We start from the raw sequence: 22,652 nt of genomic DNA on the forward strand, positions 1-22,652 counted from the left end.
TTGTTTATAGAGAGAACTGTACAACAATTTTAAGGTCAGATCAAACAATTACAAGGTTTACAGTTGTACCACTTGGGTGATGTAATTCATATAGATGAATACCTTAAGTTGGTTAAGTGTAAAAAGATTGTCCATTTTAAATAGATGGACTTTTTCTTTTGCTTAGCACTCGATCTCCTCTATCTTGAGGTCTTAAGTTGAAAACACCAAATTGTTTGTTCATTGCAAATAATGTACATTTCATTCAAATGTATCATTTTTATTTTAAAGAGCAGTGTGAACTTATTTGTAACGCCTGTTTGCTTTCAAATACAGAACAATAATTTACAACTCTGAGATGTATTTCACTTCACGAAGCATTTCATTTTATCAATGGAAATTTTCATCTATGTAATTGTTTTGCTGAACAATCTGTTTTCTAAAGATATCCAGTGTGTCCAAAAGACTTAAGTTGAATGTTGGGTATCCAAAGACGTGTAATCAAGATGTGCTACAAGTGCAGTATATTTTTTCGAGTTCTTGAAACAGTGGCCCATTTGAAGGATGTCTTACAGATATCTGAAATAATCTAGTTTTACAAGTACAACAATCATCCTAAAGATCCCAATAAAGATGCATAAAATCACCCAAGTGAATTTTTACATTTTCTGAAGACAATCTTGAATGCATTAGGAAAGTCTTACTACCTCTCACATGTGAAATATCAGAAAGAAGTTACATGTTGAAGTTTAGTATGGTTGACTTTGCCAACACCAGTAATGTATATCATGCTGATAAACCATATAATGCAGAATTGTTCATCCATTAGGCAGACACAACAATACAAACAAGAAAGGCAAACAAAACTTTAACCCTAGTTTTTACATCCAATTGTTAAGAGCATGGAGATGGGAAGCGATCCGTAAGGGTCTTGTATTATTCATCTTGCTGGACCTTGATCGCAAGCGAGCGGAACGAATGGCTCAGGTTTCAGTCGCTGTTTTCAGGGACTGTTGAGAGTACCCATGTGAGGATGAGGGCGAGGGGAATCGAAATGGCCAGCAAGGACTGTGTGAAAGTGGCAGTCCGAGTCAGGCCCTTTAATAAGGCAAGTAGCCAGATCATATTTTAGTTTCTTCTGAATTAGTAGGCTAATATTTAATTTCTCTAGTTGGATTTGCGTATGCTTTTTCTTGGTTCTGTAGAGGGAACGGGATGCAGGTAGTCGCTGTGTTATCTCAATGACCTCCAACAACATCACCATTCAGGATCCCCGTAACCAGCAGAACAGCCGCACATTCACTTTTGACTACGCTTACTGGTCCCATAGTGGCTTCAGTAGGAACAAAGACGGTCTGTTTGTGCCCGAGGAGGCGGGTGGGCGCTATGCAGACCAGGTAACAGATATCAGGTTATATACAGATATTATCTTAAAAACAAGGATGCATCTTTGTACTTTATTGCATGGTTAACAAGTTGTGTTGTAAAAGAAATGTGTGCTTGGAAAGTTTTGAATGCCCAATGTTGGCAAGGCTATTTAGGATATGTACAGTTTAGTACTATTAAAAGGTGTCATTTTGAAGAATTGTCTGAGCAGTTTTTCTATTTGATTGAATCTCTCTATCCCTTGTTGTCCCTCACAGGCGAATGTGTTTCATGGTTTGGGGCAGGGCATCCTTGACAATGCACTGCATGGCTACAATGCCACGTTACTGGCATATGGGCAGACAGGTTCAGGGAAGAGTTACTCCATGGTGGGTAATGGTCCTAATAAAGGTCTGATACCCACCCTCTGTGAGAGACTCTTTCAGTTTATCCGGAACTCGCAAGACAGCAGGCAGTGTCAGGTTCGTGAAATTTTGATTCAATTTTGACGTTTAACTGCATTTTTACACCTTAATAGAAAGCACCTTATTACAGAAAGACTATAACCTTTTGTGTTTATGAGAATCCTTTTTTGTCAACCAAATCCAGGTGTTTTTCAGCATGTTGGAAATTTACAATGAACTGGTAAGCATGCGTACTTTATAACTTTGTTTTATCGTTTGTCTCTATATCGCCATCTCCGTTTGAAACAAAGTTGCAGGTTACTTTACGTGCTTATTTTTGCGCGGTTTAAGATCAAATTATGTAATTTTATGCTAAATCATTAATATAATTTTAGCGCAATAATCATTTTTATTAAAAAAATTTGAATGCAGCTTATAGACCAAACACTGGCCACCAGTCTTAGTTATCTTTGTTTAAGGAATAGTGAAAGTTACTCACGCTTAGGTCATATCAAACCTGAATGACTTGCTTTTTTCTGCAGAACACAAGAAGATATTTTAAAGAATGCTTATAACTAAACAATGGCGGTACTCATTCACTTGCTTTGGTTTTGTGTCCATACAATAGAAGTGAATGCGAACCGCTGTTGTTTGGTTACCAACATTCTTCAAAATATCTTCTTTTGTGTTCTGCGAAAGAAAGAAAGTGATACAGGTTTGAAATGACAACTATGGGTGAAGGGTGAACTACCCCTGTAAATGAGTTCAGGTTATAGACTTGCTGTCGAAGGCCAGTCGATCTGCTGGTGGTCTTCGGGTACGAGAGGACCAGCAGAGGGGGTTCTACGTGGAGGGGTTGAGGCGGGTGCCCTGCGACAGTGCGGTACAGGTGGAGCAGCTGATGGAACAGGGAACTCGCACACGCACCACCGCCGCCACACACATGAACGCCAACAGCAGTCGGTCACACATGCTCATCATCGTCCAGCTGAAACAGGTGTTACTAGACTGCAATGTCAATGCTTGAGTAACACTAAATGATTCTCTTGTATTTTCTACATGATCTTTAATGGTAAGTTCATGCAGATTATACAGTTGTGTGTGTCACTGCACCTGCAGATATTCTCAAAAGAGTGCATCACCAAACAGTCCAACATTAACCTAGTGGACTTGGCCGGTAGTGAAAGACAAAGGTCATCGGGGTCAGAGGCCGACAGGCTTAAAGAAGGGACAGCCATCAATCTCAGTTTAACAACCCTCGGAAATGTTATCAGGTGAGCCCATTTAATATCTATACACTATATACTTCCGCTCGTATATGTACATGCATCACTGCTTTTCGTTTCTATTCTTTGTTCAGTTCATTTGTGTTTGATGTGCTATTGTGAATGGTTATGTACTTTGTACATTCCACATGTCTCCAAAGTGCTCTAGCAGACATGGCTCTTGGGAAAAAGGTGGTTCACATCCCATACAGAGACTCCGTCCTTACCAAACTACTGCAGTCTGCTCTCGGTGGCAATAGTCGAACGGTCATGGTAAGGGTTTATAACCCACGCCCAGAGTTCTGCTTGAGCTTTGGTATACTGTATTGAAGACTGCTTTCTTGTCCTAATAAACAGATTGCAACATTAAGCCCTGCTGACATATGCTATGAAGAGTCGCTTTCTACACTTAGATATGCTGAAAGGTTAGTTCTTATGTAAATATTTGGTTCATATTTATACTGTATGGACTAATATACTGTATACGTAAGATAAAAGGTGCTACAAAAGGTTGTTTAAAGCAATGCCATAGATGAAATATTTTTGGTTCCCCAAAAACCTTTCAGTCAAAGGTTTTTTAAGAACTATTTCTTTCTTACTTTTGTATGGTCTAAAGAACCCTTTCCAACTACGAAGAATCTTAAGTTAGACAGAAAGGTTCGTTCTTCACATGTTAAGAGTTCTTTATAGAACTATTCGGCCAAAATGGTTCTTCTATGGCATGGTGAAGCATCCTTTGTGTGCTTCATATTAATGTTTTTTTAACCACATTCATGAAAAAAAACAATAGAAACCATTACAGAAATTCTAATGTTTTCCAGGAGAATGCCATTATGAATAATTAGCTTTTCCATTAAAACCATTACAAAATCATTTTCCAATAGGATTTAAAGGAATGAGGCCATTTTTGGGCCAGATAACATCCCACTAATAGAATCCATCACATACCAGTAGACACCATTATAGTGTCCATTAAAACCAATAAAATTCCCATTATAACCATAACATTTTCTATTGAACAGGGTTCTTTTTTTAGCAGGGCAGGGTGTTTACACTAAACTAACATGTAATATATAAAAAAATGTTTCTCCATTTAGAGCAAAGAGAATCCAGAATAGAGCCGTGGTGAATGAGAGTCCTACAGAACGATTAGTGAAGGAGCTCAAGGCAGAGAACGCGAAACTGCTTTTGAGACTGAGCCGACTGGGTCAAGAAGGTCGTAGAGCAGATGATGAAACAAGTACGTGACCATGATACAAAGAAATATCTGACTGTAAACGCAAGTAGGTTTAGTGTAATTTCAATGCTTCATTACAGAGGAGCTACGGCGATTGCTGACTCACAATGAGCTACAGATCAGAGCAATTCAGACGTTGTGGGAACAACATCTCCAGGAGGCTCTCAAAGACTGGGAGATGCAGTATGCCACTATAACACAGGTGCCCAGACATCCCACATGGACACTTAACAAGCACCCTGACCTCCACAGTATAGGACGTTTTGGAAACATTTCATTCTGACTCTTAACCTATCACTTGTTAGGAGCGAAGGATGATGCAGATGTATCCGTACATAATGAACGTCAATGAGGACGCTCAGCTGTCTGGCGTCGTAAAGCACTTTATTCAGGAAGGCGAGTGTTGTCGTCTCATGCTGATGACATCGGATGACTCACACCCGCATATTAATAGATTATAACATTTGATTTTTGTCCTCCTGTGTAAAGGTGAGTGGGATATCGGCCTGGCAGATAACTCACCCAGAGCTCTCTCTATCAGGGGTCTAGGGTAAGTCTCAAATCTTTTCTCCAGATATTTAGTTCTCTCGAGCAAATGAATCACGCCGTTTGTCTTCAGCATCCAGGAAAAACACGCTGTGTTCTCGAATCACCAAAGGAGAGTATCAATCACTCCTGTGTCTGGGTCAAAGGTCATTGTGAATGGAACGTCTGTATCTAAGAACACAGAGCTGCAGCATTTGGTGTGTTCTGCGTTAATCATAAAAATATTCTGCATGTTTTCATATGAAACAGAATAGGCTTTTTGGTGGAGATTTTAAATTTTTGTATGGTCTGTTTCTGTATATGTAGTATAATTTTGCTCTTCTGTAAAAAACTTTGGTCAGCCTGGTGGCTGTTGTAAATGTGCTATACAAATAAAATGAACTTGGACTTAGTTTTAATTTTAATTTGTTCTTTTCAAGGATCGACTGGTTCTGGGTTCAAACAGCACTTATCTGTATATCGGCTTCCCTTCAGAGCGGCCTGGGGAGGACTGGAGTCGTTACGACTATGACTATTTTCAATCTGAGCTCGCAGCAGCCGAGGGAATCCACATTCAGTCTCTGTGTGATAATCAGGGCCACCGTATGTGTGTGTGTGTGCTTTCATTTTAAAGCTCCCATTAAAGCTCAAATGAATGGATATCCGGTTAAAACAGGAAGTTGAGGTGAAAAATATTGAGGATTCGTCCTTTTCTAAATAGACCGTAGTGTTAAGTTTACGTCAAAGCCATGAATCATAATTCACTACTTGCAATGGTTGTTTAAAGTATTAGATATAAAATACATTAATATAATAGATGTAAAGTAATATCTATGAAATATAGATATAAAATATTAAATTCTCCTGCTAGTCATTTAAGATATCAAGGTGCTCTAACTTTTGCCTCTGTTTCGCCATCTCTGTTTAAAATATAAAATTGCAGGTTACTTTAAGTATTAAGCTTTAGATGGATGTAAGTCAAATGACGTAAACTGACATTTCCTATGATATCATACCCGTCAGCTCAATTTATAAATCATTATTATAATCTTACCATTACTTTTCAAGGCAAGATAGTTTTGAACACTTATTTTATGTCCTTGCTCAATAACTGATTTTTATTTATTTTTAAACAAGAAGTTACAGATTGCAGCTTAAAATGTGTATATCTGTCATTTTCTTTTTCTTAACGTTTAGGAGTACACAGATATGTAAATAGACACATACAAGACATGGACTGAAAGCCACAAGTTTAATTTAGTTTTCATGGTGGCTTTAAACTGTGTAAAATGTAACCTTTTAGTTTAATATCTGTAGTTTTTTTGGTCTCATGAAGACTCATCCTGTAACTAGGGCCAAACCAAACTGATCCCAGTCTCCTGGCTGTCTTCTATGACTATATAAAGCTGATGCCTATGGTGACAGAAGCCAATCAAATGAGTAAAGAATTGAAGAAGGTGACTACAGTCATCTTAATTTAGATCATATAATCAGTTTTAGACAAGGACATGTTCATGAGTTGAAACATCTTCATTCCTGTTTTCAGGGAGTTGAATTCAAACTGGAAATAAAGAATTTGGCGATGTCAGACTCTAAGGGTCATGACCTGGAGAAGGAGATCGCCGTCAGAGTGACATCTGTTGAAAGCAAGCAGGTAAACACAAAAGTGATTTTGGAATCTGATTCTTTCATTTGTACATATATGCACACAAAAGATGATCAACCACAAACGTTTTATAAATGTCTCACTTACATTACAGATCAAACTAGCCAGTAAGAAAGCTCTTAGAAAACCAAAATGTCCTGACTGTCTTCTAATGCATGACTCAGATAATGTCAGATGACTTCATTTCGTTGAAACCATGAACTGTTGCAACTAAATAAAAGAGAAATGCAATAATTGATTTAAGACGTTAAACAGAAGCACGAGGGACAAAATCAGGCCATAGCCATATTTCACAAACACCAAACAAAAATGTACTTTACAGCTCGTTTTAAGCATTTCAATAGAAAGTCTATTTATAACAAACATCCAAGTGTTTTTGCAGCACAAATATCCTAAATATTTTATCTTGCACGATTAATGGTCTAAATGGTCTAGGTGGATTTTATATTGTAAACATTAAAGTGTATCACTATTATCAATAAATAAAGGAGAATACTGTTAAAACTGTAAATATACCCAATCTTCTAAGGTCTGGATGTGGTCTAAGGCAAAGTTCGTGAACCGCAAGTTTTTGATGGAAGAGGTGTACCAGCAGGAAGTGGTTGGTGGTGAGGGGGCAGACAGAGCCCCTCTTCCCCGGGACAGAGACCCGTTCTGGGATCCTCTTGAACCTTTGCACCTGGGCAGCGCTCACCTGTGGCTGCAGTCGCTGGCCTTCCGCATCCCTCTGGAGGAGCAGGTGGAGGTGGTGGGTCCAGAAGGAACAGAAGAAGCCATATTGCAGGCGCAGCTAGTGCCATGCAGCCCCACAGGATTGTGGGTAACATTTTTGCATAGTACAGTGAATAAAATAGATTTGCATTTAAGAGGAGGTGATAAAGATTAATAATACTTTGTGTCATGATGTCATGAATAGTGAATACTGGTTATCTTGCAGGCCTCTGGGTGAAGACGACATCCTTATTGACCCGTCAGAGCTGCTTGGGAAGCGGTTGGATTTTCAGCTTGTTTTAGATCAGTGCTGCGGCCTGCGCTGGGTCAAAGAGGCGCGCAACAGAGGCGTGCAAATTGGGTCAGTTTTGTGCAAAAGTCTTGCAACGTATTGTGTAAGTCTGCTTTGTGTAGAGTTTATAAAAGCTTGGATTTGTTTTATGTAGATGAATTATGTCCCATAATATCTCATCATTTCCAGTCAAAATTACCTAAATCTGGGGCCTTAGTACATGAGTAGATACCGTAACAGGATTGCAGTGCTTAAATTTCAGTCTGATGATTTGCATCCCTGTTGGAATGTTAGAAATAAAATCTTACTTGAGCTACAGAAAGAGCTCGGTGTTCTCCACAAAGCACTATCTTGATCTAATAATGCGGCCTCGCTTTTAAGATGTCTCAAAAGTCCAGATTCTTACGAAACGGCTGACTGCATTACAGTCCATTCCTTAATAAATTGTCTTAACAATATTGCCATGCAATAATAACAAATTTTAGGTTAACTGGAGGTTAATCAATGATCTAAATATATTTTGACAGGTTCCAGGTGTTTGACTGTCCACAGCCTCTTTACTCCCCAGCAGTGTGGCACAACGTGAATCCTCTGCTAGACCACAGAGTTCAGTTGACTTCTCTGAGAACCTCACAAGAACTGCTCAACTACCTGCAGAGCAATGCCCTCGTGCTGGAGCTCTGGGGCTTACAGGGTAATTCTGACATTTTGACCTCAAAAGTCCTTAATACCATGAATATTGCATTGAGATGTTTAAAAAATAAGGATGTTTTTGCTTATAGAAGGATGTCCTGAATTGGTCTCCTGTATGGATGGTGTGCAGATGACCCAAGACGACAGCATTATTATTGACAAGATCAGTGCATCAGAAAACATGGCAAGTTCCAGTGGTAAACCTTATAAAAACCAACCGTGTACAAAAAATATAAGGGCATGTTGAGATATTGTGAACTAGTGAAACAGTTTGTATGTTTAGGCTGCAGAAACCGGTGGGTCTGACCTGAGCTCTTCTCTACGTGCCCTTCATCAAGACCTGGAACAGCTGAGGAACGCAAACGTAGCGCTGAGGAAAGAAAACAGCGCACTGAGAGACCAGCTTCTCTCAGCCAGAAACGGTGAGCACTTTCTGTTAGGTCACATTTCATCAAGACATTTTGGAAATAAAAACCTGTTATGGCCCTAATCCAGAGACAGGGTGTGACATCATGGGCTTGTCTGAACTCTGATCCCAGCGTCTCTCAATATGTGCTACTATTTGTGCAAGCATGCAAAACTGCACATGTGTAAACATAACAGATTAGCACATGAGCCATTTACAGCGCACCTAACATGCTCACACACACACGGCTTCATTCACTTCAGCAGGTGCGGCGAATAACCGCACTCGGCAGGATAGAAGAGGCAGTCTGAGGCCCAGCTGCGATGCTGAATTCGCCAAAGCGTTGAAAGTATTTTACCACAGCATGACCTCCGTCAGAGGGCAATTACAGCGACTGCGCAGACACAAACCCAGTGTGAGTACACTGTTCTCACCTGCCTTAGTTTTATATGACCTGCTATAAACCAGACAATAAAGCTAATCAAGCTCTCATACCTAATCAGCAGGGAGTTATTCAGATGTCTCAGTAAAATCATTTTATTCATGTCAAAGAATTTATCCAAAGCCCTACTGGTTGTATATGCTTTGACATCAAAATATGCTTGAAATAATCTATGCATTTTAATATTTGCGTTTATGATTCTGTAGGAGGAAGCAGATCTGCTGGGTCTCAGACTGTTTGTGGATGAACATTCTTATCTCCTGAAAGGCTTTGCTGTGCAAATGGAACAGTGCGTCACGACTCTGAAACAAGATGTGGCTGCTATTGTGCGCCGCAAAAGGGAGAAGTCAGGAATTTGGTCCTGAAAGCTTAAACCTGAATCAGCCTCAATGAAGTTGTAGGCCAATGACATTGCTTGTTGTTGATTACAAGATTTACAAAATTTAATTGTTGCATGCCTACAAGCACACCCTAATTTATCAGATTGAATTATCTCAGGATATATTAGTAATGTCATACTACCGACTAGTATATACAGTATCTATTTTTGAATAGCAGACAGTAAATACAGTATGTTATATGGTAAGCTAGTATCACATTCTGAATGTATCCTTTACATCAATTCATTAATATATTATTTTATTCCTAAATATGGTTTGATATGTTTATTTGTTTGGTAGGAACAAACCAGAATAACAACAGGCAATAAGAGGAAATGTTCAGCCAGCACATCGGTTATAACAGTAAACCATATTACAGCCTTTCTGTAGTCTTACAAAAAATTTACTCAAAGATTCACAGATTTCCCCCAAAATTTATATCTCTTAAATTGATCTTACTAATCAGCCATCGTTGTTGGCTTCGCACATAACTAATGACATTACAAAACCTAGTTCTCTTTTTACATAACTATATTTTCTCTTAACTCTGTGTGCACTTTTAAAATGTTTATTAACAGATGTCTGTTATCTGCATTAGTATTTTGTACTTGATCAAATTAGGAAAGAATCATCTTAAATTCAAACAGGAAATGTCACATGATCAAAAAACTGTGCCTCTCAGCCATCTGAGCGAAGTGCATGCAAATAAATCCAGCCCGGTCTACTGTGTGCAAGCCAGGACACGAAACTGGAATACAGCAACACTGTTAACGTGCCGAGAAAGCTACAAAATACAAATAGCATTAGATTTCTTTACGTTTGAGCAAGCAAAGGAACAGGTGCTTTAGAAGAGTGATGCCAAAGCCAGATGGGTCCAGCCCCATTTCCATCCCACTTAAAGCACAGAGAACTGGATGCCGTGCTTGTTGAGGCGGTCGATGAGGGTGGTCTTGGCGAAAGTCGCTCCTGGAGTATATACCCCACCTCTGTGGAGTCACCCAATATAACAGACATTTAATTGAAAATGTGAAATCTTCTATAATCTAATATAAACAACAAATTGCTAATCTAGTATTAACATATAGAAACATTCTGGGAATATTTATATTTAAAGTCTATGATATATATATATCATCATGACTCACGTTTTAGGTAGAGAATTGGATTCATTCAGCATAGTAATAGCTGCCTGAACCATAGCGATTGGTGTGGCAACATATCCAGCCTCTGAAAAACAGCAGACACAGATATACACTCGTATGTTGTATACATTGAGTAAATATTGCTTTGAACAAAGCGAGTTATGTACAGTAGATTGACACTTTATAAGGCAGAAGTCAAAGTACCTGGTCCCTGGACGAGAGTGCGGATCTTAGCATTGGGTTTCCCCTCGGTGGGCTCCAGACCTTCAGTGTATCCCTCACCAAAAAAGGCAAAGCGGAAAGAGGAGCCCTCCATCTGCATATATCACATTTTAATTATAAAGATGTTCAGAGGACTGCAAACCGTTGTATAAACAGGATAAAGCTGATAACAAAGCCTGTAATACCTGTTTTCTAGTTGGACCCTCTTTAGAGAAGAAGCCGAAAGAGAAAAACTCTGGAAACTGCAACAAAGTAAATTCAGAATTGCATTGACATTACTGTGATCATCAAACTAAACCATTCTAAATTAAATAGCAGAAAAGCGATTTACCTTCATGAGGAGATTTCTACCAAAACTGAACTTCACAAAGAACCAGAACATCATTCCAGCAAAGAGGAGTTTAAAAATGTTGGAAATGCCTCCAACACCAGCATACGCACCATACTGAACCTATAGGACAACCGACACATGGCAATAAGTTAGGTAGTAGAATATGAATGCCTTTAGGGGAATACAAGAAACAATTGTAAATTTGGAGAAAAAAAAATACACGCCATATTGTAAATTTGGAAAAAAATACACGCCATATTTTATGGACAATTTGGAATTTTCACTGGACAAAAACTTTGGAGATGTTTGGAGAAAACAAGAGAATAGATCTGACTTCGTACATAATATCCAATTGAAATAAAAACGCATGATAAAATGTATCGGCCAGCCTGTATCCAATCCCCTCACTTCTGAATCATCTGTATCTGAAACTCTAAGAAATCTGTGATGAATTTGCAGATTACAACCCTAATCCAGTTACAGTCGATGTTCCCTTTGACATGCCGTCTCAAAAATCTGCAGATGTTTCAAGACCATCAGTATTTTTAGTTTACTGGCTAAACAAGTTCAGCATTGGTCCAGTTGAACAGGTTCAGGGTTTGGCTTCAGCTCTAACTGACAGTTTCAGGTGATCGATTCTCATGCTTTGTACTCTGTGCACAGAATTATGGGAATGTGGGGTGGTTGACACTGAACTGACAACTAACCGGAGACTCCTGGAGTTCGTCATGCAAGTAACGCTGGGTTCTCTTCACCACTGATGGATCGGAGCCCATGAAGGGAACTGCATACTGCTGTATCTCATTACTAAAAAACAGCGCTCCCCTGTAAAAAAGGAACACAATTCGTATTCGTCAACCGCGCAGTTTTTAATCCTGGTTAAGAAATTCATTGAAAATATTCATATAAAATTGATCAAATTTGTGTTCTCATATAAAAGACGTATTAATGCACCCTAGTGGGAAAACAATTTACAATGTAACTATTTGTTTCTTGCACACACCTCCTTTTAATTCTAGCCCCCACCACAGGCAGAGACTTGTGACCGAACTTCTTCCTGAGGCTCCGCAACTTGTCGCTGTCCGCAAAGCCATAGATGGCCGACTGCCAGGTGCCATCGTGGATGCATCCTCCCTGTGGCAACACATGAGAATATGGGTCAGCTGAGAGTTTAACACAAAAGCCTTTTTAAAGCTCAAACCCATTTTCATTCTTCTAATGTCTTAAATGTAAAAACACTGACCTCTGGTCCTGAGCTTGCAGTCAAAAAGCTCTCAACGGCTGTTAGTGTCCCTGGAGACGAATAAAACAGAATCAATGCAGAGAACACAGATGACAATACCGAAAAAAATCAAGAAGTTTGACATTTGGTCTCCTGCAGCTGTGACTATATTCATAATATAGCACAACCTCAAGTGCCTTAAACTTGGTGTGATATAAAAGTATTAAAGAAACTAACTATCCAGTAAAACATTATTAAATGTATTATAATCTACGCATGAAGTGCTATATTTGAAATAAATTGTACCTTTAAACTGGTCCCTGGTGTAAATAACGCCCATGTCTGCAGGAATGGAGTCAAACCCAGAGCTTCCCACAATGTAAACACCTTTCTCAGCAGCTTTGTCTTGGTAGTCGAGTTGCATACTCTCCAGAAACTAGTAATATAAGAGACAAACGCATTTCAATTCTGTATGATACATGTGAGCCGAACAGGTTATAAATATTATTAAGACGTTTAATGTTAAGCTTCAATTGTGAATGTGGTGATGTGGGACCTGTGGCTCTCCGGAGATGTCGATGCAGTGGGCTCCGTTCTCCACACACGCCTTGACAACAGGTTCACCAAAAAATCTGTACTGTTGTGAGAACATGTCGAATGTTTTATTATAGGATTCCTGTTTACACAAATACAATGCTGTGCACACCTCAGGTAAACTAAACGAAGTCTGACAGAATTATACAAAATGAATTCTTTTGCTATGTGATATGAATCCACAATAATGTGATAAGCAATTTCAGCATAGTTTTAATTTTCCTAATTCAGCATTTCCATTTATGCTTTTGGCAGACGCATTTATCCAAAGCAATTTACAAGCTATACATTTATCTGTGTGTATTGATTTAAACTCGCAACCTTTACACTCCTAATGCAATGCTCCACTAACTGAACTACACGAAATGCATTATGTAAAAATATTTAAAGCATGTTGTTTTTTAGTTGACGTCCTTTTGAAGTGTTTAAGCCCCTAAATAAGCCCCGTCATTGGGGGGATATTTGTTTGTGATCAAAAGCCCAACGTGACAGATCATGCAGTCTTTGTTCTAACCTCACTGCATACTTACAGGCCCCACACAGTTGAGCACAATCACCGCTTGTTTGCACATGGCAGCCAATGAGTCAGGTTCACCGACATCTGCCACAACGACGGCCACTTCTGACTGCAGCTCTGGTCTACCTGTGAACAAGCACATTAAACACAGCAACTGTTATGACACTGCACATGAACCACAATTATGTAAATACTGGATAATATATCACACATAAAGTCAATTAAAGAGACGATAAATTACGCGTGCTTACAATGTACTGCTCAAATGCGAAACAGTCCAGGCCAAATACAATAATCATAAATATGCTTATTGATAAAGATCAATAACTTTGAACATGTTGCCTACTTCAGTTCGAAGTGAAATCTAAATAAAACCTTATGAGCAAACGTTCTAATCTGAGCCGACCCATTCAAAGCTGCCGAATTAAAGTCATGATGGGTGTGTGCTGTAATGTGTCAGTGGAGGACAATTTTCCATCAGCTGTTCTAGGATTATTCAAAACCGCCCTGGAGACTGCTGTCCCGAGACTGTCATTTTCCAAGCAAAACAAGGCAATGCAGTGTCCCACAGAGGGCATTTTCTTTGGCAAGCTTGCTGTAAGAAAATCAGTAAGTCTGGACAGCATTGCCACAGTGTGGGTCAAAGTCAAGTCCAGTGGTGTGATGTCATCACAACCCTCCACATATTTGCACAACTTTGACCAGTTATCTGTTTTTATCTGCCAAATGACCATAAAGGGTCATAAAGGTTTCAAGTTTCATATCGAAGTTTCTGGTGGAAATGAGTGCAAACCTAATATATAATTTAGTGTACATCACTTCATAGACATCACTACATGCATGCTTAAAAAACAATAATCAGTTTTAAATAATAGTTTTATTATCTATATAAAGAGCCAGACTATCTTTACAAAGATATCAACCACAGAAAATGCCACAGCTATTCGCTGTTAAACGAAAAAAATATAACCATAGTTTTACTACAAACACCATATCGTTACTGTAGTAAAATCAAGTCTGTCTTATGGGTAACAGTTAGCCAAGTAACTTATGCTGTTTTAAATCGCGTGCCATATTAATTTTACATGATTTTAAGTGGCTAAAAAATGAACGCAGAGAAACTATTCAAGCTTGAAAGAAACTATGGTTGCCATGGGGATTGCTTTGCTCCAGTTCGATGATCGGACTAACTTCAGATTAAACATGCAAAGTGACATTGAATAAATTATGGGTTTAAAAATCAAGCACCGAGAGCTTCGGCGGCCTGCTCGAGAACTTTGTCCAGCTTGGCTTTGCTTCTCCCGGCTACAGCCCATTTCAGATTTCCCTTCGGACCCTCGGATGCAGTGCGGGCCACCTCCTCCACCACAAATTGTCCCGTGAAACCGGTAGCGCCGAAGATGACGATGTGGTAGGGTCTATTGGAGGATGTGCTGAATGTTGCCATCGTGCTGCTGACCGTACCAGACAAACACTGCACGCGGAATGAGGATCAGCTTGCAGACTCGCCTCTGACAAGCGCCACTTCCGTATCGAGGGAGTTCATTGAAAAAGATCAAAGATGCGCACGTTTTGTGCAGCCTTGGATGTTATCAAATTAAACGAGCGTGGCCGATGGATACATAGTTAAGATTTTGTTTAACAACTATATTTTGTTAACACTGTTTTTGACGATCGTGCATAATCACAATTTTATTTTTTGGTGATGTTAGTTCGTGTTGATCAAACATCTTTTGCGTCGGTCCTACGCATGTAAATGCTTATACAGTATATCGGTGTGCGGCGTCATGTCAAGTCGTTTCTGATTGGTCAACAACGGTTATGGGCAGAGTTTTGGGATAAATGCGATTTTTTTTGCTTTTAATAAATTTATTTTTTAATATATGTTTTTTTACAAACCATGTGATAACCGGTGTGTGTCAGTGGCAAATGCCTTGCATTTTCAATACATTTGTTATAGTAAATTGTATTTATCCTACTTATATATATATATATATATATATATATATAGGCCTATATAAATATATATAGGTTAAACAGTATATATGTTACAATTAAACCATAAAATACATTGGAATGAGACAACTTAGTCCCAACATTAAAATTTATTTGCCATGTATGTTTGGTCAAAGACATCTCATTGCATTTACCTTTAACATTTTCTCCCAAGCCAATAACTAAACAAATCTGAACCAATTAAGACATTAAGGAAATACAGAAATCTTCACATGATATATACACAAAATTAAAATGATGAAAAACAAAATTTCAAATAGTCTCTGTACAGACAGTAGAGAGTGCATGCAGCCGGACATTGTGATTCTAAAAGACTTTCTGTTCTGCATTAAATAAATACTGACAACTCACACAATAAGACATTCATCGGTCATCTGAACCAGCCAGATAACATACAAATAAAAACAGAGAACCCAAAATAATGTTTTACAGTTCTTGTACTTTTGAACGTGACCACAGCACATGACTGTGCTAAAATGCGCACGTTAAATTTCTTGCACATGTTGACGTTATCAGAGCAGGTCTGTGCTTTGAAAAGAAACATAACAGATGTTCTCTGAGAAACACATTGGGTAGAACAAACACAGGGTGCGTTTATGAGAATAGCAAACTCTTAATCTGACTTAAAACACATTTATTTAACACAAGATGTAAAGTTATAATAACATAAAAGCAAAGTATTTTTTAACATCATGATTGCAATAACTGTTAAGATCAGTAAGACCATGCCTGAGAAAATGATAAAACCACAACATTCTCGTGCTAGTACCGAGCTCTTCTTTAAGACTTTCCTCTAGATACAGTCAGCAAGGCATCATATATTGGAGAACGTGGTTTAGCGTATGGATAAACAAATCCTGGTCATTTTTAAAGGTAAAATGGATATTTTAGGATAAGAAAACAACCTTTTCATTTGGAATTTGGGAGAAATTTGGGAGAAACTACTTTACAGAAGAAAACAAAAATGATCACTTTACCTAAACGCATACCTGGAAATAGTAAATGAAGAAAAACTGAAAATAATTTTGGAGTGGTCTCTTCATGTTTTCAGTGGCTGTATCAGCTATTTTAACAAGCCCAAAATACAGCTGAATCTATTTGAAATATATCTCTATAACATTTTTGAACCAAGATTTGTCTTCCAGGGATGTTCTTGCCGAGTGCATCTAAAAAGATTGAACTCTCATGTATTGCTTTCCTGTCCCTAGAAATATTTTCCATAAGTCCATCCAGGCCGACCACAGGAGAATGCTACGTCCAGGCTACAGATGGTTACGTCCATCATCGTCTTTAGTGCCATGATGGTCAATCACTGAATGAATGAAAATCCTGTCAATCAAATATAAAGATTGCTTTAAAAACGAAGTCTCTCTGTATGAGGTTCAGTGGACGGCAGTAAACAGGGAGCTACTCGAGAAAAAACACTGGCCAAGAGGTTTTCTCAGGTCTTTTGGAGGCCGGTCGTCCCCTTTTCAAACCTGAAAGGCGGGCTCAGGGTTCATAGGGCGTATTCAGTGACAGAAAGACCTGAATCCTACACATAACAATTGTTTAGGTCTCACCATGAAGTCTGTTGTGCTGAAGGTGTTGTCAGCTTAACACGTTCATACATGCCACTCAATTATTAAGAGATCATAGAGTCTAACGATGAAATAAAAAAAGGACTCTTTAACAACCCTAGAGTCATTTTGTCCTTCGTTGTCCCGCTATGAGCTCGGGGACAGCCAGTGTTTGAGCTCATCCACCCCTCTCTGCACCCGGCCGATGTAAAAGTCCATGTTATGGGAAAAGTCTGTGCACACGCTGGATTGGGCGTCTCCGAAGGTGCAGTAGAGCGCAGTCCCGCCCACGCTGATCACCACGGTAGCCAAACACAACAAGAGGAGGAGCAGCCAAGAGTCTCCGCCTACCTCATCTGCATAGCAGAGCAAACAGGCACCAAATCAGGACAAAGTTAATATGCATTTAAGACATATGATTTAATATCATCAATATTTGATTCGGGTTCTTACCGTGGTCCAGGCCTTCGTAGGGCTCACGGAAACGGACCTTGCGCTTGGAGACGGGTTTAGGAGCAGCGGCGGCAGAACTGTTGGCTCCTTCTAGTGAGGCCCTTCTTTTTAAGATAGACACAAGACCTGCGGCTGGTGTGATCTGAAGGACAGAGAAACATACCCAATAATGTGTTGTGGTTCATGATGATTATACAGGGTCCCGTGTTCCAAAGTGATTTAACAAGGCAGTGAACGACAATCCTGAAGAATGATTTAATTCAAGGTTTTTCGCTAACATAGTTTAACCACTAGATGTCACTGTGAGAAGAGCAAGCACGTGGTACATTGCGAATAAAGACCCAAAACGAAGACTACTAATACAAATAAATCCTCTACCCTACCTACAAATGCTATAAATGCAAATACAACTCATAATAAATCGTTTTTGTCTTGACTAAGCATGTTTAATATTGCATGAACTTTATTATTCAAAGTGCAGGAATCCATTTGCTGAGCACATCATGCGAATTGGGTGTTACCCCATCTCATAAATAATTCACGGCAATGAAAGTATTGGAGACGCCAGGGAACGAGAAGCCAGTCATGTTACATCACCAGCCGCTGAGGAATGGAAAGGTCACAAAAAGGTCACACCGAGAATGAGTGGACATTATTCAAGAGTCAAGAGCCGCCCTCCGGCCAATCAATGAATGCCATACATAAATCTCAATATTAATGAGCAAGCACAACCCCACAGAGGAATAACAGAGAGACATTTACAAATATTGAACGCGTTATATTAATTTCCTGAAAAAGTACTGTACTCAACATTATCATCACCATAATGATGAATGTTGGACATGTTAATATTCAATCTTTTGCCAGTTCTTTTGATTCATAAAAACAACAACAACAGAAAGATTGTTTAACAACCTTTAAAGAGAAGACAGAACACCAATAATGATACTGTTCTCTACACTTTATAGTCTAGCAAATTATACCTTTTTGTAACATTTTTGTATATTTCTGTACATATGTACAGTATATTTCATGCAACTAGCAGTGCTGTTTATTTTATTCTGTCTTAGCTACAGTCTGTGAAAAAGCTTTTAATCATAAAGTATGTACACACATTTTCATAATACTTGTACACGTGATAATGACACTGACTTTGAACAGAATACAATACAAATAGAGATGCACAAAACAATGGGTTGATAAAAACTAGCTTTAATTTCTAGTGAGTTTGTTTCACCTTAAGATGTCATTATGCCTGTATTTGGTAAGGTCCGACCGATTGAAAACAAATGTCTCGAGCGCTGCAGTTACAGGTCTATAAATCCACGACAGCTTATTTCATTCGACAGCCAGAAAATAAAGCCAAAGACTTTTCTTACACGCTTTCAACAAAACCCATAAAACAACTAAGCCATTCCATAAAATGACTCAATTCCATAAAACTGTTTACAAGAACCGACCAAACGTTGCATAGACAGCGTACCATGAGGCGCTGATGATTTTATCATAGTTCAAATAAATCCTAAATGAATGTGGTGTGGTATGAATAAAAAAACAGAGAACGGTAATGTTTTACAATGCTCATAGCTAATAAAACAAGTGTAATGATACTCAGGCTTTTATTATACACTACATTCATTTTATTGGGGGATAACAGATCCACATGTTCCTCATGCCAAAAGAATGAAAAAACTCACTTTTTCGCTGTTGTGTGAAAAAGTCCTGTAAATTATTAAGACTAAAATAGACAGAAAACAACATGTAGACATCTGCAGAAGCACAATATGATCATGAGCCAACCGTAAAGTGAATCACAATGCGTGATCCGAATACCATCTCAACAATAACAACAACAACAAAGCATTATCATCTCTTCTTTTTCATCTGGTCTTCTGATACTACTACACAAGTGGAACGGATTCTTTCAAGGAAACTGCACAAAATCTGTCAAAACTAGGGCTGTAAAACGATTAATCGCGATTAATCGCATCCAGAATAAAAGTTTGTGTTTATATAATATATGGCTGTGTACTGTGCATAGTAACATTGTATTTATAAACAAAAACATACACATACATGTATATGAAGAGTTTGGCTCCAACAATGGGCTCACTCCGTTTTCATTTTTTCTCAAAAATCTAGTTTTTTTATTGTGCATTACAATGAATATAGATCAAACTGAAGTTGTTTTGTTTTGATTTAAGCCATAATAACTCAAAAATACAGCTAACTAACACAATAAAACACAATAAATACATGATAACATCATAAAAAACATGATTTTTGAAACATTTATCGTATGAGTTATCTCAATTTGGAACCAAACTCTTCATAAATATTTAGGACATATTTAGATGTATTTATTTATATTTGCCAATAATTGAAATTAAATATAAACATTCATTAATTCAATTTGAAATTTATATTTTTCTTAAATATATACATGTACGTGTATGAGTTCATAAATTCTAAATTAATATGCACAGTACACAGACATATATTATGTAAACGCAAACTTTTATTCTGGATACTATTAATCGCGATTAATTGTTTGACAGACCTAGTCAACACATTTTACAAAGATTAATAATTAACCACACTGTTAAATAAACAAATACACTGAAAATAAACACTAAAGATTACAGGAAAATTCCCCAAAAAGACGTTTCGCCCCCAAGCAACAGAACATCACATGTTTGGGAACAGAGTACATCAGTGTTCGGGACACAAGATGTTACGTTCATAAAGGCCTGTATTGTGCGAGCAGAGCTCAGTAGTCCTGATCCTATTGTTGACTGTCTCATTGAGGCCAGAAGTGTCATTATGACATCACACAGGGTGGACGGCCCGTTACAATCACTCATCTCTGGCATTTAGGGGGAAAGGTCACTCTTTAGGTCAACCAGTCCTGAATCACATCTAAGCTTCCGATATATATTATTAACGTTCTTATCAAACTCCCTCTCAACAAAGAAACGTATAAGAAAGTTAAAGTGGCGGGTAGCTCGGGTTACATGCCACATGCCGAGGTACAAAAAGCCAGGAACACCACACCAATATAAAGACACAAAGAACACAGAATACATTAGGGTTCTAAAATCTAATGAAATGTTATGAGTTTAAGTTAAAGGTCCAATGTGACATATTTTGGAGGATGACAGAAATGCAATATAATACACATAACTGTCTGAAGCGTTATGTTTTCATTACCTTGGAATGAGCTATTTCTACCTACATACACCGCGGGTCCCCTTCCATGGAGTTCACCATGTTGTTTCTACAGTAGCCCTAAACGGACAAACTGCTCTACAGAGCGCGTTTCGTAAATACAATATCTCCTCCGGCAAAGAAGCGAAAACGTGACATCATCTTTGTTCTGTGAGAGCCACTGTAGTGCTTTGAAAGATAGGGGTGAGCAATTGGTTGCAATTCGCAACTTCAACGCTAGATGGCGCTAAAATTTCATACACTGAACCTGTAAGGTCCAAATACAAGAATGCGGACCAGAAACCAAAATTCTATTTAGTTTTACTAAATCATTGTAAAATATTGTTTTCACTCACAAACGTCACTTAACAACACTTCCACTGGATTACTTCATTGATAAATGTTTGTGCTTTTTAGAGCTTTTGAGTCCCGTAAGAAGATAACATGACATTTTAATTTCAAATGACTTATTTGTGAACTGAAGAAGCCATAAATCTGTAATACTCTCAATTTTAAGAGTATTTTCATGCTTGTGTGAACTGTTCCTTTAAGTCAAGAGTATGAAGCAGTTAGGGTTTCCTACGCAAGATGATGTCACTATGACATCACTCACTCAAGTCTATTTCTTACAGCAGTTCCATGTAAATCACAAAATAACCCTTGGAATTTAAATGAAACTGAACCGATTCATGATACTGGCATCTGTCACCCACCTCTTCTACCTGTATGCGCTTGGCAATGTCGTCCAGCGTGGACACGTTCGTAACATCCAGCGACTCCACCCCGTGTCCATCTTCCTCCGAATCAAACTCTGGAGTATTTTCAGGAACTTCCTGATTATCTCCCGTCTCCTCCAGCTTCAGAGTCTCCACCTCCTCTCTCTCTCCTCCACCGTCCTGCATACCCGGAGTCTCCACTATTCCCTGACCCGTGTCCACAGTGTCTCCCGTCTGCTCCGGCATGGCTCCGGTGTCCGTTTGAGGCTGCTGGACCTCGACGTTGCCTGGCTGAGCAGCATCCATAAGCGACTCACACGGGGGATGCTCGGGCTGTGTTGTTGCATCCTTGTGAGAAGCCTCCACACTTCTGCTCTGCTCTTTTGATCTTGCCTCCTCACAGGCTGGAGAGGAGGAGCTGTCCGTCGCTGCTGAGGAGGAGGAGGAAGGGGGTGGGGCTAAGGAGGGGTCATGCTCACTCTGCTGGGATTGTGGGGCAGTGCTGCTACGATGGTCAGGCTGGATGACTTCCTGTTGGGCGAGTATCTCAGATGTATTGTGCTCTTCCATAACCGTCCCTGTTTCAGATGGAGAAAAACGTCATTTTCTATAAAACCCATGATGTTTGTTAGTATTTACACATGCACACTTTCATAAACGTTTCTCTTTTTCACTATCTGATATTCTTTCAGGTGAATAAATTTGACTATCAAGCGTACACAACGGATCAATGGCAGCCGATCAATCACTATCGATACATCACAGCCCTCCCGCCCTGGTGTCCTGTCGCTCAATAATGCAGGACTCCTCGAGTGTTGACTCTGTTCTTCACTCCCTCTGTGGTCAAAAACGCAGACAGAGCACTGTTCAGATACAGGACCTGAGTGATGACAGCTCAGAGAAAGACACACATGCCACAAGCGGTTCTGTGCCGGATACAGTCTGGCCGTGATATCATCACTTCACAGATGTCATGTCAGGTGAGGTTTTTATTAGTATGGAAGATAGGACCGGCCCATATTTAAATAGCAGACACAAGATCGCAATTTCTCCTCCTCAAAAATACTTAATTCTTTTATTAACCTCAGTGTAAACAAGTTAAAGGGATAGTTCACAAGACCACCACAACGCATGCACATCCAGGTTGTGCCCCCCAATGCATGCGCCATGCAGCCTTCGAGCGTGCAGCCCAGATGCACATGCGTCGTGGTGCTCTCGTGGCGCATGCGCGAGGGCAGACGAATGCGACATGCGGCGTCCAGCGCACAACCAGGATGCGNGAGAAAAAAAACCTCAGGAGAACCCAGG

The 22,652-nt window shown here is 39.1% G+C and overlaps 3 protein-coding genes across 3 annotated transcripts; 1 reads left to right on the forward strand and 2 right to left on the reverse strand.

Annotated features, from left to right (window-relative positions):
• Nucleotides 1-1,033: 1,033 nt before the first annotated feature.
• On the forward strand, nucleotides 1,034-9,511 carry kif28 (kinesin family member 28). Its single transcript, XM_057344753.1, has 23 exons — nucleotides 1,034-1,087; nucleotides 1,185-1,376; nucleotides 1,623-1,826; nucleotides 1,954-1,989; nucleotides 2,518-2,745; nucleotides 2,868-3,022; nucleotides 3,175-3,286; nucleotides 3,371-3,438; nucleotides 4,111-4,253; nucleotides 4,331-4,452; nucleotides 4,556-4,646; nucleotides 4,740-4,800; nucleotides 4,870-4,993; nucleotides 5,216-5,363; nucleotides 6,126-6,232; nucleotides 6,322-6,429; nucleotides 6,971-7,257; nucleotides 7,379-7,513; nucleotides 7,972-8,138; nucleotides 8,227-8,325; nucleotides 8,428-8,572; nucleotides 8,841-8,958; nucleotides 9,192-9,511. Exons 1-23 carry the CDS (start codon nucleotides 1,034-1,036, stop codon nucleotides 9,348-9,350), a joined length of 3,063 nt encoding a protein of 1,020 aa, XP_057200736.1. The 3' UTR covers nucleotides 9,351-9,511.
• A 124-nt stretch (nucleotides 9,512-9,635) lies between these two features.
• Nucleotides 9,636-14,916, reverse strand: sccpdha.1 (saccharopine dehydrogenase a, tandem duplicate 1). Its single transcript, XM_057344754.1, has 12 exons — nucleotides 14,642-14,916; nucleotides 13,407-13,519; nucleotides 12,839-12,919; nucleotides 12,589-12,718; nucleotides 12,304-12,353; nucleotides 12,064-12,194; nucleotides 11,768-11,885; nucleotides 11,061-11,180; nucleotides 10,915-10,971; nucleotides 10,712-10,823; nucleotides 10,511-10,592; nucleotides 9,636-10,351 (listed from the first exon to the last, which is right to left on the reverse strand). Exons 1-12 carry the CDS (start codon nucleotides 14,838-14,840, stop codon nucleotides 10,261-10,263), a joined length of 1,284 nt encoding a protein of 427 aa, XP_057200737.1. The 5' UTR covers nucleotides 14,841-14,916; the 3' UTR covers nucleotides 9,636-10,260.
• Nucleotides 14,917-15,413: 497 nt separating this feature from the next.
• LOC130560762 (consortin-like) lies at nucleotides 15,414-22,527 on the reverse strand. Its single transcript, XM_057344769.1, has 4 exons — nucleotides 22,064-22,527; nucleotides 21,342-21,922; nucleotides 17,422-17,563; nucleotides 15,414-17,324 (listed from the first exon to the last, which is right to left on the reverse strand). Exons 2-4 carry the CDS (start codon nucleotides 21,912-21,914, stop codon nucleotides 17,116-17,118), a joined length of 924 nt encoding a protein of 307 aa, XP_057200752.1. The 5' UTR covers nucleotides 21,915-21,922; nucleotides 22,064-22,527; the 3' UTR covers nucleotides 15,414-17,115.
• Nucleotides 22,528-22,652: the final 125 nt, after the last annotated feature.

This window comes from Triplophysa rosa, linkage group LG10, assembly GCF_024868665.1.
Source record: "Triplophysa rosa linkage group LG10, Trosa_1v2, whole genome shotgun sequence".
NCBI lineage: Eukaryota > Metazoa > Chordata > Actinopteri > Cypriniformes > Nemacheilidae > Triplophysa > Triplophysa rosa.